This window comes from Urocitellus parryii, chromosome 1, assembly GCF_045843805.1.
Source record: "Urocitellus parryii isolate mUroPar1 chromosome 1, mUroPar1.hap1, whole genome shotgun sequence".
NCBI lineage: Eukaryota > Metazoa > Chordata > Mammalia > Rodentia > Sciuridae > Urocitellus > Urocitellus parryii.
In genome coordinates this window covers 105,889,908-105,906,553 of record NC_135531.1, presented here as the reverse complement: position 1 = coordinate 105,906,553, position 16,646 = coordinate 105,889,908, and the positions used below count along the sequence as shown (strand labels likewise).

Below are 16,646 nucleotides of genomic sequence, written 5' to 3'. Positions count from 1 at the left end.
GAATAATGAGACATAAAATGTTATGCAAAATACAAAAGAACATTAATGTACTTTTAATAATATCAGGCATACTCTATGTTCCCATGTTATGGTTTTAATCCCAACTCCAAAACTGGTGAACTAGTAAAGATCTTTTATAATGCAGGATAGTAATTACATAGATAACCTAGGTTATTATTATTTTCAACAGGCAGGTCTTTGAGGCCTTTCCATTCAGGTCTGGACATATCTTAAGTAGAACTTTTGGTTTTTGTACTGGATTATTGGAATTATCACTATTTCCAAAAACTCTCTCTGTTCATATCATTTTTTTTCTATTAAAATAATTTATTTCAAATTAAACAGTTAAAACATGAATATATTTTTATAAAAATTCATACATTTAAAAGCAAATTTTCCTTAGTGATCCCTTTTCTGTTATTACTGCTCCCAGCTTGGATGGTATCCTTGACAATTAGCTGTGTATTTATGTAAAGTACATCTATGAACCTAAAGAAATGTGTATTTTTGTGTTTCTGTGTATATTTTATTAATTGAAGTAGTACCACAACACAAAATTGACCACTTTTTAATGTTCTGTGCCTTTATTTTTATTTATTTATTTTTGTTCTAATCAGTTACACATGATAGCAGAATGTTCTTCAATTCATCGTACACAAGTGGTGCACACTTTTTCTTTTTTTAAATATTTCTTAGTTGTAGTTGGACACAATACCTTTATTTATTTATTTATTTTTATACGGTGCTGAGGATTGAACCCAGCGCCTCACGCGTGCTAGGCGAGCGCTGTACCACTGAGCCATAACCCCAGTCCTGGTGCACACTTTTAACATATATTTAAATGCTAAATAATCTATGTGGAATATTTGTTAACATATTTCAAAACCTATGTGAAATAAAACCATTTGTTTTATTTATACCACCTAATGTTTTAAGTTTTATGGAAGAGCTTTTTCTGATGCCTCAGTAATCTTTGAAGAACTGGATTTAAGGAACAGAACATCTTGGTCACTTCCTAACTTGGTCTGTGAGGGAGCAGAGTGTACAGTACCTGTTATTTGCTATTCAATCACAAACTTCAGCTCTCTTGAGGAAAAGTGCCTTGATAATGACTTGGTAAAATGAATAGTTTTTAAAAGGTCAGTACATTTTTGAGTGAGAAATTTTTGCAGCTGGAGACTGGAAGTTTTTCTTTTTTTTTTTTTTTCCTAGAGATTATTGTCTTCCTTCCTTTGGAAAGGAAGGCAGTATATTTTGAATCACCAAGAAGTAATGTCAGCGAGGTTAGCCAAAATAATGGAAAGCAAGAAACGACATGGGCAATTATTAAGGATCATCACAGGAAAGGTTTCCAAGTCTTGCTGGCAGAGCATATCTTTTATTTCTCTTGCTTTTTTCCCTTCTCTTCCCTAGAAGTAAGTTTTCAAATTTCCATTCACATGTATTGAAGAAATTACCAAAAGGCCTGATGGAACCATATGTGCCTAATATAAAATGGACTGATACAATAGGAAAAAATCTTTTGAGAATATGGCATCTTCAGGATCAGGAAATGGGATAATTGCAAATTAGGTGAATTCTAAATTTATAATTTCATTAGTGAAAGGAAAGTGACCACAACACTCGGAGCGACCAAGAGGTCTTTATTGCAGCAGTGAAAAAGAGGAAAAAAAGAGAGAGAAAGAAATAGAGGGGAAAGAGAGAATAAAGTGGGGGGGGGGGGCAGAGAGAGAGAGAGAGAGAGAGAGAGAGAGAGAGAGAGAGGAGAGAGTGAAATGGAGAGCAAAAGCAAGAGAAGAAAGAGAGAGACAGAGAGAGCAAGAGAGGGAGGCCCAACAGAAGGGAGTTTTTATAGCCCAAATCTAATGGGGTCTCTAGGTCTGCAAGCTGCCTTGTTGGCATAAGGGGGGTTAAGTGTTCAGCCTTGAATGGGGGGGGGGGTTGAGTGCTCAGCCTTGAGTGCCCTTGAGTGTTCAGACTTGATGCAAACAGGTGATAAAGGACCAGAGGGGGGTTTGAGTGCATGAGTTATCCTATAGCTAACATTTGTTCAGCCTGCCCTGCAGACAACTTAGTTCAGCCTGTCCTGCACCTAACAATTAGAATGCAGTCTACATTTACTTCTTACTTTTGAGCAGTTTTCAAGGACTATAAAAAGCATATTTTTATATGAAGGATCTGAAAAAAAATGATTTATTTTAAAAATATGAGACTCCATGAAATTTTAAAACTTCTGTTTTCAATAGTATCTTCTGGATTCTATAGTTGGAGGAAAAGGTACACAGATCAATTTAAATTGTGAATATTTCTGGAATATTCTTGTGTGAAAATAGAGCTGAATTTGGAAGATTAAATGCACGTTAGGCAAAATCCATGGGAATACTCCAAAGCAAAATGATAGGTCAGCAAACAAGAACCTGTAAGACTCAGTAATGGATTACAAATATTAATGTGAATATTTCCTTTTTCAGAACTGGAAACATTAAATCATTTAAAATTAAGCCATTTTAAAGATGAACAAACTAGATTGTTAGGGGGTATGTCTGCTCAAAATGTAGATTATTGCTAGGAATATTGGAGTAGGCAAATTTGGAGCAATTGAGACTATCTCTGTAAAACAGACAAATCTAATTTCCATGCCAAGAAATGTTTTTAGAAATTCTATTATATGGAAAATGTTATGGATGCAAAGAACGAGGCTTTGATCTATGATTTTGAGGAATTTATATATTAAATGGAAAGGAGGGTCAAATTTCCTTAATTCACTGTTATGGTTTACATGTGCATTATCTCCCCCCACACTCCTATTAATTCAGGAATATTAAGAGGTAAAATGATTGGATTATTAAAGAGCTATAACCTAGTTAGTTCATCCTAGTTTGAAAGGACGGACTAGGTAGTGATGGTAGGCAGGTCAGGTGTGGCTAGAAGAGGTGGGTCTTTGGAGGATGCTCTAGAAAGGGGCATCTTTTCTGTGGCTTCTTCTCCCACTGTCTCTACTATTGCCATGAGAAGAGTAGTTTTCCTCCTTTGGGGTCTTCGCTCATCATGTGCTGCCTCACCTTAAGCCCAGATAAATGAAGTTTGCTATTGACTAAAGCCTCTCAAATGGCAAGCCCCTCTTGTCAGTTGTTCTTGTCAGCTATTTTGATCACAGCAATGAAAAGCTAATTAAAACAATAGCCTTCAAGCTCCTCCACCTCCCCAGGGAGTATCTTGTAAGTCCCTATGAGAACTACAAGCCAGGTGATAGAGGGCAGAGGAAAGTAGCAGACCCTGTTGGCTGGAGGGAGAAGTCATCTTGGGAGGAAGGGGTTTAGAGCTGGTAGTCAAGAATCTAGGCAGAGGACCCTACTTGAACAAATGGCATGAGGTGAAAATAGAAAGTATTTGGGGGAATAAGTTCAGATTTCCAAACAAGTAGAAGAAGAAACAAGAGAAAAGTATGTACAATAATAAATTTTAAAAAATATACCAAAATGTATATACAATAAATACTATAATAATCATCCCTTATCTGTGGTTTCATTTAGATTTCAAATACCCACAGTCAACTGCAGTTCAAAAATATTAAATGGAAAATTCCAGAAATAAGCAATTCATAAGTTTTAAACTGCATGTCATTCTGAATAGCATGCTGAAATCTTGCTCCATTGACTCCATTCTACCTGGGATATGAATCATCATGTTGTCTCAGATATACCTGTATATTAGTCAGCTTTTTGTTGCTGTGACAAAATACCCGAGAAACACAAAGGAGAAAAAAATTAAATTATGGCTCACAGTTTCAGAGGTTTCAGCTACCTCCTTTGTTTTTGGACTTGTTGTGAGGCATAATGGTGGAAGGGCTTGGCTGAGCAAAGCAAAATTCACCTCACAGTGAAGCAGAAAAAGAAAAAGAGAGACAGAGGCCGGCCAGGGACAAAATGTATATTTTAATGACATGCTCCCAGTGACCAGCCTCCTTAAACCAGGCCCCACCTTCCATTAATGCCACAGGCTTTTGACCATAGCCTTTAGCACATAGTCTTTGGGAGATATTTTAGAAGCAAGACATAACATTCTTCCTCTAGCCCCCAAAGGTTCATGTCCATCTCATAATGCAAATACATCCAGTCTGACTCTAAGAGTTCCCAAAGTTTTAACTATTCCAGCACTGCTTCAAAGTCCAAGTCCGAAGTCTCTTCTCAGAATGAAACTCTTCTTAGACTCAAACTCTTAATTATGAAAAAAATTAAAAACAATAATACAGGATAAATAGTCACATTCCAAAAGTGGCATAAAAAAAGGGATGGGACCAAAACAAAACCAAACCCCAGCAAGGGAAGCCTTAAATCTTGTAGCACATGTTAGCATTGTGTGAGCTCCAAAGCACTTATAATCTCACCCTATGGCCTTGCCTACAGCAACCTACATGGTCTCTGTGTTGGCCTTGGCTTTCCTTGGTATCTGCATTCTTTGTATCTCCAAATTCCTGGGGTCTTCATTGCAGCTTGGACTTTACTTTTACAGTTTTATATATCATCTTGTTAGGGCCTGCACGCAGGGACTCAGATCCTGTCACATAATGCCTGACCTTTCAGGCCTTCTTTTGAAATCTAGGTGGAAGCCTTCCTGACTCTGTGAGTCTGCATACCTGCACAACTAGCACCATGTGGAGGATGCCAATGTCTGCTGCCAGTGGGAGCAGTAGCCTCTTTCACTGTAACTGCAGAAACCTCTGAGTGCTTGTATGGCTGAGTATGATGAAATGATTCCTGGAAAAACATCTTCCTAGGCAGCCTTGTGTGTACAAGGCACCCAGGGGCTCTCTTTTCAAAGAAGTCTTTCAAACAAGTTTGCACTTTTACACCCTTGAGGCTGAAACAGTGGAATGAAGGGCCTCGCCAATCACTAGCCAGTTCTCACAGACATTTTTCCTATTATTTAGTGCAAAGTACTTAGCTTCTTTTTTATGGTACTAATCTCTTCAGCAACCACAACTTCCATGACCAGAATTTTATATGTGTTTCTGGTCAAATTGCAAGTTTTCAGATCTCTCCACTCTACTTCTTGCTTTCACTGTAAACTTGGCTAAATGCAGCAAGCCACATCCATGCCACTGCCTGAATGCTGTGCTGCCTTGAAATTTTCTCTGCCAGATAAAACTAGTCCTTCACCTTTAAACTCAGACTCACACATAGTCTCAGGGCATGGATAATATGCAAACAAGTTTTTTGTTTTGTTGATTGTTTTTTATTTTGGTTTGTTTTGTTTTTGCCCTACTCCAAGTTCCAAACGAGTGAGTCAGCTTTCCTAGTATCTTTCTGATCTTCCAAGCTCGCACCAGAATCATCTGTTAAGCTCCACTTACAACATTCTAGGGATCCTCTGACCTGCATGTCCAAACATTTCCAAACCCCTCCTGCAAACAGTTCCAAAGGCTTCTGAGCCACAAGGTCACATCTAGTCACAGCAATGATTCCACTTCTTGTACTGATTTTCTCTGTTAGATTTTTATTGTTGTGGTAAAATACTCATTTAAAAAAAGGAGAAAAATTTTATTTGGGGTTAGTTTCAGAGGTTTCAGTCTATGGTTGGTGGCTCCATTGTTTCTGGGCCTGTGGTGAGGCAGAACATCATGGCAGAAGGGTACAGGAAAGCAAACCTGCCCACCTCCTAATGGCCAGTAACTAGGACAAGGTTGGGGGGTGCAGACAAGATATGGCCTCAGTTACCCTCAGTAACCCACCTCCTCCATCCTTACCCCACTTCTCAGTAACACTGCAAGCTGGTGACTTAAGTCTTTAGCACATGACCTGTGGGGGACATTTTGAATCCAAACTATAACACCATGCTTAAACACTACCTGCCCCTTAGTCACATAGTCTTTCATTTATCAGATAAACTATCTTGGTATCTCAGTGCTTGTGTTTAAGTTGCCTTCACATGGTAGCCAAAGACAATGTAACAATGCCTACTTCATTCACCTCATTTCACCTCAGCAGTTGAATATTATATCATTATATACCTCTCTCTGGAAGGGTATGCCTCCATCCTTTGGTAAGAGAAATTTCTCTTTCTGTAAATGTTCATGGTTGTAACACCTAACACAAGGGGCTACTGTAAATATTTGAAATGCAAAGAATAGGAATAATTCCTGGATATTTCTAGTTTTATACTTAAAGGTGCTTTGATGGGATAATTTGATGAGCAGTAAAATTTAACATGTATGATGACCTGGACAGATTGTGACATACACTTTGACATTCTAATAACAAGCCTGTAGATAAGACACATGGAGAATTTAAGGCAATAGACATCATAGGTATCTTGGATAAAAGGCTAATGTTAGTAAATCACACAAAGTTGAAGGTAACTTTCTGCCAATTCTAAACATGTTAGATGTATGGCAGTGGATATTTTTTAGCATGTTTCCAGTCACTTTTGCTTTGCTTTTAGATGGATGATGACAGAATGGACCACGTGTTCACGAACTTGTGGAAAAGGCATGCAGAGCAGACAGGTGGCCTGTACCCAGCAACTGAGCAATGGAACTCTCATTAGAGCACGGGAGAGAGATTGCACTGGGCCTAAGCCTGCCTCTGCCCAGCGCTGTGAGGGACAGGACTGCATGACCGTGTGGGAGGCAGGAGTGTGGTCCGAGGTGCAGTACACAACCCATTCCTTTCCCTTTTCTTTCTCTGACCCTTTTGTTGTACAAAGTCATATTGTATCATATCCAGAATCTCTCTGCATCAGAGGTGATGTTTTTAATATTATGCATTACTTTCACTGATAATAAAAGGAATGAACATAAATAATTTTGAAAAAAGACAGATATTTACTCCTTATTTTATAAATATTATAAAACAATCAATAGAAAATTTTATATACATTTTAGAATTTTGCTACCTCATTTATATACTGTGAATATACTCTCAACTACACACACATTAAAATACACATTTGACTCATTTCATATTGCCAAACATTTAAAAGGGAAAGAAAAAAGGAAATTAACATTTAGCAATCACCTTATAAGAGCAGTGAGTATGCTTTTACTTCTTATTTATTGCATCATGTATACTCAATGACCAAGAATGCAGGAAACTTAATAGCATTCACCATTTTATAAATGATAGCAATACAACTCAGAGAATTAGCTTACCCAAAGTCCTACCTAAGTAGTAGAGCTTGGATCTCAACCAGAACTGTCTCACTCACTTACACTAACTTGTTTTCTACAACCTACAGGTGTAGTTCAGCTGATCAAGAGTATTTTATTTTCTATTACCATGATGCATATCTTTGAATAATAATAATAATAATTGTCACTCATTACATCTATTTACTGACTTCTCTGGAGTATTTTAGTGTTGAGTGTGTGGGTGCATAAATCCAAACAAAACCTCTTACATATTTATACTCATACCCAGGTCCAAAGACACATACATGTATGCACACACATACTAAAATCACCTATCTACTTGACTATTAGATAGGATCTGAAAATGATACATAGAAAAGTAAGTAGCTACTCTTTTAAGATTGAGTGACATAAATACTGCACTTTCTAAGTGTTCTTTAAGTAATTCAACCTCTCTGAAAGCACATTTGCAGAGAGCTCATTTTTCTGTTTTCTTTCTTTCCTTGGTTTTAGCTTTGTGTTCAACACATTTTTTTTCATTTATAATGTGACCTTTTGAAAATGAATGCCATATCAGGCTTTACACTGAAATGAATCAGTTCAATATGGAGAGAGGATTCACAAGAACATGAGAGAAACAAAAGTACCTCACACCCAGCCCAACTGTGACATTTTTACAAGCTCTTTAGGAAGAAATAGGTCAGAAATAGTCTACAATACAGATTTTTAGCAACAGCTAAGGAGAAGTAATGTGTCACAATGGAATATGCCAATTTTAAAAAGTCTGTCTTCATTTAATTTAAAACTTGATTATATGAATCAGAGATAATTTTAATCATAAAACCTAAAAATATAAGGATTAAAATGCCAAATCACAATATATGATCCACTCTAAAGCCCAATATAGTTAAATGCAAACTAAAAATTATGAGACAATTACTAACTTGTGCAAGATTCAGCGTATTTCAAATGTCATCAGTTCCAGGTGCAAGCTTCCAGCAACACAACTGTTGCTAAAACCTATAAAAGTGAGTGGAGTGGTTAGCTGAGTTTCTTCCTCTGACTGCAGCTCTGAGCAATGATCTGGGCACAAGCATGGTTATCCCTATGTGACATCATTGTTAAGTATGTCCTGCAACTCTTTCTTTGGGCCTTTTTCAGAAACAAATATAAACTGGAATTTCAATTAACTGTTTCTGCTATACTCCAACCACTGCCTTCCTCCCAACCCAATACAGTTTTGGTGTCCACATCCAGGTCTTCACTGAGCCTACCATTGAAAAGTAGGGATGATCTGTGCATGTTCCATAATCGGGAGCACAAATAGAAATCAGAGAGTAATTTGTACCCAGAATACGTGAAATATACATGTATGCTCTAATCTGTTATCTCACCAACATCAAGAATCAGATATTTGTGAAATTACCTGAATTGCTTTTGAACCAAATTGTATTTTCAATCCACACAACCATTTATAATAATAATCGACAGATGTGTATGATTATTTATTTAAATAAATTGTCCCCTTTTAGTAATATTTTCTCTATTTTTAGTTTTCAGAAATGTTGGTTTAAAAAAAATGGCATTCTGTGAGAAATGGTCATTTTTCACTAACCTTTATTTAGGTTAAATGAAGATATTCATTACATCATTGTATAGAGAAATCTGATATTAATTGAAGATTGGTATTTTACTTTTCTTGTGTTTGTTTGATTTCTGGTCTTGGATATTGAACTCTATCACTGAGCCACATCTTCAGCCCTTTGCATTTTTGATTTTGAGACTGGGTCTTGCTTAGGGCTTCACTAAATTGCTGAGGCTGGCCTTAAGCTTATGTTCCTCCTGCCTCAGCCTCTTGAATCAATGGGATTACAGGCTGACAACCCCTCATATGGCAGTACTTTACATTTTGATCGTGGTATATTATTTGTCTTTTTAAAATTTTTTTTTATTTGTTGATAAACCTTTATTTTATTTATTTTTATGTGGTGCTGAGAAACAAACCCAGTGCCTCACACTTGCCAGGCAAGTTCACTACTACTGAGCCCCAGCCCCAGCCACTTATTTGTCTTTCTTAAATTGATTCTTTCTATACAATGGTTGAGAGTTTGTTGGTTTTCCTGTGGTGGGAGGGTAGTACCGGGAATTGAACTCAGGGGCACTCAACCACTGAACCACATCCCAGCACTATTTTGTATATTTCTCACAGGATCTCACTGAGTTGCTTAGCACTTTGGTTTTTGCTGAGGCTGGCTTTGAACTCCTGATCCTCCTGCCTCAGCCTCCAGAGCCACTGGGATTATAGACATGCAACACCTCACCTTGTGGTCTTCTTGAATCCATTTTTTTTCTAACACTCTATCTTAAACTCCATCTGGTATTTGATATAGCTTCTCAGCATGGAGTTACCCATAAACTTGTCCTTAATTGTTTTTCCTGGTTTTTATGTGAATCATGGTCCCATTATAGATGGTTAGAAACACCAAACACTTAACAAAAATTAGTCTATGGTCTGTGTCTGCTAACCAGCAACTATTTTCACATCTCCCATGTCACCTTTCAGTGCTCTGTCAAGTGTGGAAAAGGTGTACGCCATCGGACTGTGCGATGCACTAACCCAAGAAAGAAATGTGTCCTCTCTACCAGACCCCGAGAAGCTGAAGACTGTGAAGATTATTCAAAATGCTATGTATGGAGAATGGGTGACTGGTCAAAGGTGAGAATCATCCTGTATATTCCTAAAATAATAAATTTCAATAATGTCAGTATTATTCCAAGTACTACAACCATGTAGTATAGAATTAGAGGGTTATGGAGAATACAGGTAAAAATCATGGGGTGTGGAATAGTATATACTCAGGTTCAAATCCTGTTCATCTGTCTGTGATCAAGATCTCTATAGAATTGTGTTACAGATTAAAGAAGATTTCTTAGAAAGGCACATGCAACCATATTTGGCATAAAAGAAACCCTAAAAATAATAACTATTATTATTATTTTGTTTATTTATTAGTTTTTATTAACAGTTCTTTCTTAGAATATTTTTTCATGAAACTGATCTAATAGTCAAAATACTGTAAAATAAGTAAAATAAAAATATGATCAAGGGAAGTAGTAGCAAAACCAAGTAAAGGAACTCACATCTTAATAGGTAAAGGCAATCTTTTTCCCACCAATGTTTTGGGTTGTGTATAGTAGAAATAAAGGAACAGAACTCTTGAAATCCTCTGGTCAATTCAAGCAGACACAACTCATTTATCAAGTGACAAGTAAGTTTAATTTCACAATAATAATGTTTACTTAAAATTTATATAAGAGAAGCCTCACATATAGTTAATTGAGCTATAGAAAATAACAACACATTTACTTGGTAAAGTACTCACAAACCCCTATTTTAAGATGAAATTCTGATCAGATCTGGGTGAAAACAACTCTAAAATACTACTTTTCGTATAAGTATGAATTAAATCATCCTTTATTCGGCTATGATATTATATACCTATTATCATGGAATCATTAAATTCTATGACATAGGTGATGCATAATAGATCTTTTCTCCTTCCCATTTTTTTTAATAAATGGAAAAAAGTAACAGCTGCTGGGATATGGTAAGGAGCATGGTATTTATGGAAATGTAATAGGAAGAAACTTGTGGGAAAAATCATTTCAGCATACAAAGTGCTTTAATTATGTAGCTTTTTCAGTGTTAACCATCCTGAAATCCTTGACATATAAAATTTAAGCTTCTTTATTATGACTCTTTTTTTCTTAACAAAAGTTTGCACATTTACATTGCATCTGACTTTTCAGTGAACCATGCTCTCTTTCAACTACTTTCAACATTCAAAATTTCCTCTGATATCAGAGACAAGTGTGTCTAATCTCACCACTCTTATTCAATAAAGTACTTGGAATTCTAGCCAGAGCAGTTGGGCAAGAAAAAGAAAAAGAAAGAATGCAAGCAGTAAAGGAGAAAGTCAAGTTATATGTTTGCTATTGGCATGATTCTATGCATAGAAAATTCTAACTAATTCACCAAACGATTTTTAAACTGATAAACTATGTAAAGTACCATGACTAAAAACTCAACATACAAAAAATCAGTAGCTTTCTAAACATCAATAATGAATTCATTGTGAAAGAAATCAGAAAATCAATCACATTCACAATAACCACACACAAAAATAATAAGATACTCAGAAATAAGCCTAAGGATGTGAAAGACCTCTACATGAAAATTACAAAACACTGAAGAAAGAAAATGAAGAAGGCATTAGAAGGTGAGAAGGTGGACAGACCTCTCATGTTCATGGATTAGGAGAATTGATATAGCTTAATTGGTCATAGTACCCAAAGTCATCTATAGATTCAAAGCAATTCCCATTAAAATACCAATAATTTTTTTTCACAGAACTAGAAATAAATCCTAAAAAGAACATGAAAATACAAAAGAACATGAATAGCCAAAGCAATCCTGAACAAATTGAGCAATGCCAAATACAAGACAATAATAGATTGCAAAACATATTATAGTCATAGTAACAAAAACAGCATGGTATTGGCATGTAAACAGAACCATAGACCAATGGAACAGAACAGAGGACCCAGAAATAAATCCATGAGTGTTTGGAATTCAAGAAATATGAAGACAATATATATACACTCATTGCTTAGATTAGTAAATTGGTTAAGCCATTGAATGCCTTTGTGTATTTGTTTCCATATCAGTAATACAAGAGAAATGGACAGCAATAGTGTTTTCAAGCTATATTTCAAGCCAACTCTTAATTGCTACACTTCCATTGTAGGGTCTCATTTATTTCAACTAGTGAAATTCTGAAGTTTTCTTTGAATGAAACAATTCTGCCCTATGAAAAATGTCTGAAAAGAGTGAGGATAAATTAACTATATTTTTTCAACTTTAGCAATAAATAGAATTATTTTAAATGATAAGTCTTGTTAATTCCCAGTTGACTAGAAATACCAAAAGATTTAACAAACAAAACATCCAGTTTAATTGTAATGTTGGACATAGAATTGGAAGCTTATAAAATACTGCAAATGGAAATGTGGTGAGTCAATCCTATTTGCATGACAATACTTCTACTTTTGATTAATAAAAATATGCCTATTTTGTAGCCTCTGGTTAAATCTCAAGCAAAATCAAAATTAACTAGGAAAATTATAAAAAACATTGATTTGGGGGTTTTTTGTGTTTAACTTGAAAATATTTTGTTTTTTTTTTTCATTTTACCATGAAAATGTATATGTGATGCTTAAGTATACTAGGATTTAATTAATTTTAATTGGGTTTGTTATATTACTATAATATGTCTCAGCTAAAACAGATTTTTTGAGTCGAGGGAAAAATGAATGGCTCCAATAAATATTCATCTTTATTCCAAACATTTTATCTTTATTAGGTCATTTATTTTTTCTTTGCTTATTTAGAAGATCCGCTGGGTTTTGGGTTTTCCCCCAATCCCTTTAGAATCTCTTCAAGTCAATATGTCTTCCCTTTATCTTAAGGACGTATTTCCTACTGTAATTTGAGGTCTCAGCATCACAAATTTAAACAATTGTGTATGCAAATTAAAACCAGTGGCTCCATGTGAATTTTATTGATTTCCCTCCTCCTTCGATACTTCTAAGATACTACTTTCATGTTAAAATGAAGACTGTCCCAAAGCAATTGTGGAGAAAAGGACGGATGCTGTGATAATTAAGTTTCAGTGCTTGAAATATTCAGAGACAGGGGAAAAAAAAAAACACATACATCTCTTATTCTTATCAGCTGTGTCTCTGGAACAGAAATAGTAACAAGATGTGTGTGGTTGTGGCTGGATTTCTGTGCTCCTCTGAGGTCCATTAATCTGTCAACTCCACTCAAATTCTACTCATATTTTCAAGCTGTCAATACACCTAAGAGGACTTAAAACTAAGCCTGGGGTTGGCTTCAATTGGGAGTAGTTGATGTGCTAACTACAATGCCTAGTACTGTAAAACCCAATCCTCTCAATAATATGGATGTATTACTCCGGGAACCAACCAAAACAAAAGTGTATGCTCAGGGTATCCCACTGCCTACGAGTCTTTGACCACTCCTGGGGAAAGATAGTGTTGGCTACTTGGAGTTTAAGAATATGGCTTATGCCTCCAACTAGGTCCACTCAATTTATATCTGTCTACAACATGTCTAGTATTTATGTTTTCGGTGGTTTTATGTAAACAGTGGAAGGATTATTCTCAGCTTGAATGTGGGGGAGGGGGCGGGGAGGGAGTATCCAGATATGGTGAAAGAGAGAAATCTGTAATAAAATTATTAACTCTGATTTCTAAGTAGATAGAATGCAGTCTCACTGAACATTTTTCATGTTTGCATCAAGACTAGAGGTTGGCAAAAAAAAAAAAAAAATATGGCACAGCTTAGCTCTGCCGTGGGTTAACAATTGCCACCATTGTAGGTAACATTCCGACTACACCCCAAATGTGGATATGCCCTGATGATCTTTCCTGGGAGAACCTGACCCATATATTTCCTAGCAACATAAATTTGAAATCACTTGTTTAAGCTGTCCTAAGTATAGAACACAGAATTGAAATATTGCATTTCCTTGTGTTTAATAAAATGACATATTTTCTGCCTGAATTTGACCTCTTTGCCTTTACTTGAACTTCTGAAACTTCTGGTTTACATTATTGGAGACCAGCTATAGAGCAAATAAAAGAGTATTGTTTTATCTGTTACACAGAACTTGGTCCTTTATGAAGATTTTATAGAACTAACTCTTCATGTGGTATTAGAAAGTGGTTTATGCTTATTCAACCAAGTTTCAAAGACAAATTGGATACTTAGAATTTGAATTATTATTGATTTAGTCTTAGATTCAATTTCTACTTTACAATTTAAGTTTATTCAGTCCTTTAAAATTCTAGAAAATAATTAGTTTGGGCCACATATCAGACTATGACATTATTAATAAGTATTTATGCTAGAGATTATGAGTCTCTTTGAGATCATATAATTCAAAGCAATGCTGAAAGAACAGTGAATCATTTTGGAGGATTTACATTTACAGCTAGTTGGATATATCTTTATTTTTTAGAAGTAGTAGATATAGAATTTGGAGTACAATGAGTCATTTTTAAATTTTCCTGCAAAAAGGAACTGAAACCATATCCAGCAAGTTCCATTGAATAGAAGAGGAATTAGCTAGATAAAGAATCTACAAACCAAGAGAATTTCTGCTAATGAATAGGGGAAATATATTGATCTAAATACATATGTTCTAATTATGAAAATTACATTTAGGTGAATGAGAATTCTACTTATTTAATAGTTATCCCCTATACTATTTCCAGTTTCATGAAGCTTTAATTTTTTCAATGTTTTTGGTAGTGCATTATAGATATACATAACAGTGGGATTTATTTAACATAGATACATGCCTGGAAGATAGATTGTTGCATTTTAGCCCTTAATACTTCTGCATTCCCTCTTCTTCTGCCTCCCCTAGTTTCCTTTCTTCTACTCTACTGATCTTTCATTTATTTATTGTTTTTTTTTGTTTTTAATTAATGATATATAGATATACATAAAAGTGGGATTCAGTGTGGTATATTGATATAAGTATATAGCATTGCTTGGTCAATTTCATACCATTCCTGCCTTTTCCCATCCCTCCTCCCTCTCCCTTGATCCCCTTCCTCTACTTCACTGATCTGTCTTCTATTTTCATGGGATCTCCCAACTTTCCCCCCTCATTGTGCTCTATCTTCTATATATAAAAGAAAACACTTCTGAGTCTGGCTTATTTCACATACCATGATTTTCTCCAGTTCAACCCATTTGCCAGCAAATGCCATAAATTCATTCTTCTTTTAAGATTCAGTAAAAGTCTATTGTGTATATATACACCACATATGTACCTATTCATCTGTTGACGGGCACCTGGGCTGGTCCTATAACTTGACTGTTGTGAATTGTGCTGCTATAAATATTGATATTTCTGTATCACGTCAGTAAACTGGTTTCAGTTCTTTTGGATAAATGCCAAGAAGTGGGGTAGCTGGATCATATGTTGGTTCCATTCCTAGTCTTCTGAGAAATCTCCATACTGCTTTCTGAAGTTGTTCTAATTTGCCATCTCAACAGCAATGTACCTTTTCCCCTATATGCTTGCCAGCATTTATTATTATTTGTAGTTTTGATAATTGCCATTCAACTAGAGTAAGATGAAATTTCAATGTAGTTTTGATTTGCATATTCCCAATTACTAGGGATGTTGAATATTTTTTGGCATATTTGTTTGCCCTATGCAACTCTTCTTTTGAGAAATGTTTCTTTACTGCTTTTGCCTATTAATTGATTGGATTATTTGTTTTTATTTTTTTTCTTTCATTTTGCTGTTAGGTTTTTTGAGTTCTTTATGTATTCTGGAATTATCCCTTGAGAGGGGAGTAGCTGGGAAAGATTTTCTTTCAGTCTATAGGCTCTCTCTTATTTGTTGGCTTTGCTGTGCAGAAGCTTTTGCCTTGATGCCATTTATTATTTTTTTCCTTTTACTTCTTAAACTTCAGGAATCTTGCTGAAAATGTGGGAGCCTGTGCCCATATACTGGAGTATTCACCCTGTTTTCTTCTAGGAGTTGCAGACTCTATAGTCTAATTCCTACATCTTTCATTTACTGACAGTTGATTTTTGTGCAGGGTGAGAGATGGGGATCTAGTTTTATTCTTCTGCATATGGATATCCGGTTTTCCCAGCACCATGTGTTTAAAAGGCTATCAATTTTAAATGTGTGCTTTTGTATCTCTGTTGATTATCAGATGTCTGTATCAATGTGAGCTTATCTCTGTGTCTTCCAGTCTATTCTATTGGTCTTATTGTCTGTTTCAATGCCAATGCCATGCTGTTTTTGCTACTATAGCTCTGTAGTATATTTTTTTCTTTTTTAATGTTTTTATTTTTCAATTTAATTTGTTATATATGACAACAGGATGCATTACAATTCATATTACACATATAGAACACAATTTTTCATATCTCTGGTTGTACAAAAAGTAGAATCACATCCTTCGTGTCTTCATACATGTACTTAGGGTAATAATGACCATCACATTCCACCATCTTCCCTACCCCTATGCCCCCTCCTTTCCCGTCCCTCCCATTTTCCCCTTTGCCCTATCTATAGTTCATTTAATCCTCTAACCCCTACACCCCCAACCCGAGCATCCTTAAATCAGACAAATAATTCGGCTTTTGTTTTGGGGGATTGGCTAATTTTAATTAGAATTATATTCTCCAGTTCCATCCATTTACCTGAAAATGCCATGATTTTGTTCTCTTTTAATGCTGAATAATATTCCATTGTCTATATATTCCACATTTTCTTTATCCAATCATCTACTGAAGGTCATCTAGGTTGATTCCACAGCTTAGCTATTGTGAATTGTGCTGCTATAAATATTGATGTGTCTCTATCCCTTATTTTATCATTGATTTCTAACTTCATTC

At 35.5% G+C, this 16,646-nt stretch overlaps 1 protein-coding gene across 2 annotated transcripts in view; it reads left to right on the top strand.

Moving 5' to 3' along the window:
• Window positions 1-16,646, top strand: part of Adamts19 (ADAM metallopeptidase with thrombospondin type 1 motif 19) — a 264,305-nt gene that overhangs the window by 224,940 nt on the left and 22,719 nt on the right. For both annotated transcript variants that reach the window (XM_026408507.2, XM_026408506.2), the window contains 2 exons: window positions 6,442-6,646; window positions 9,693-9,845. In XM_026408507.2, the coding sequence (XP_026264292.2) occupies window positions 6,442-6,646; window positions 9,693-9,845 (358 nt within the window). The remainder of the gene's footprint in view (window positions 1-6,441; window positions 6,647-9,692; window positions 9,846-16,646) is intronic.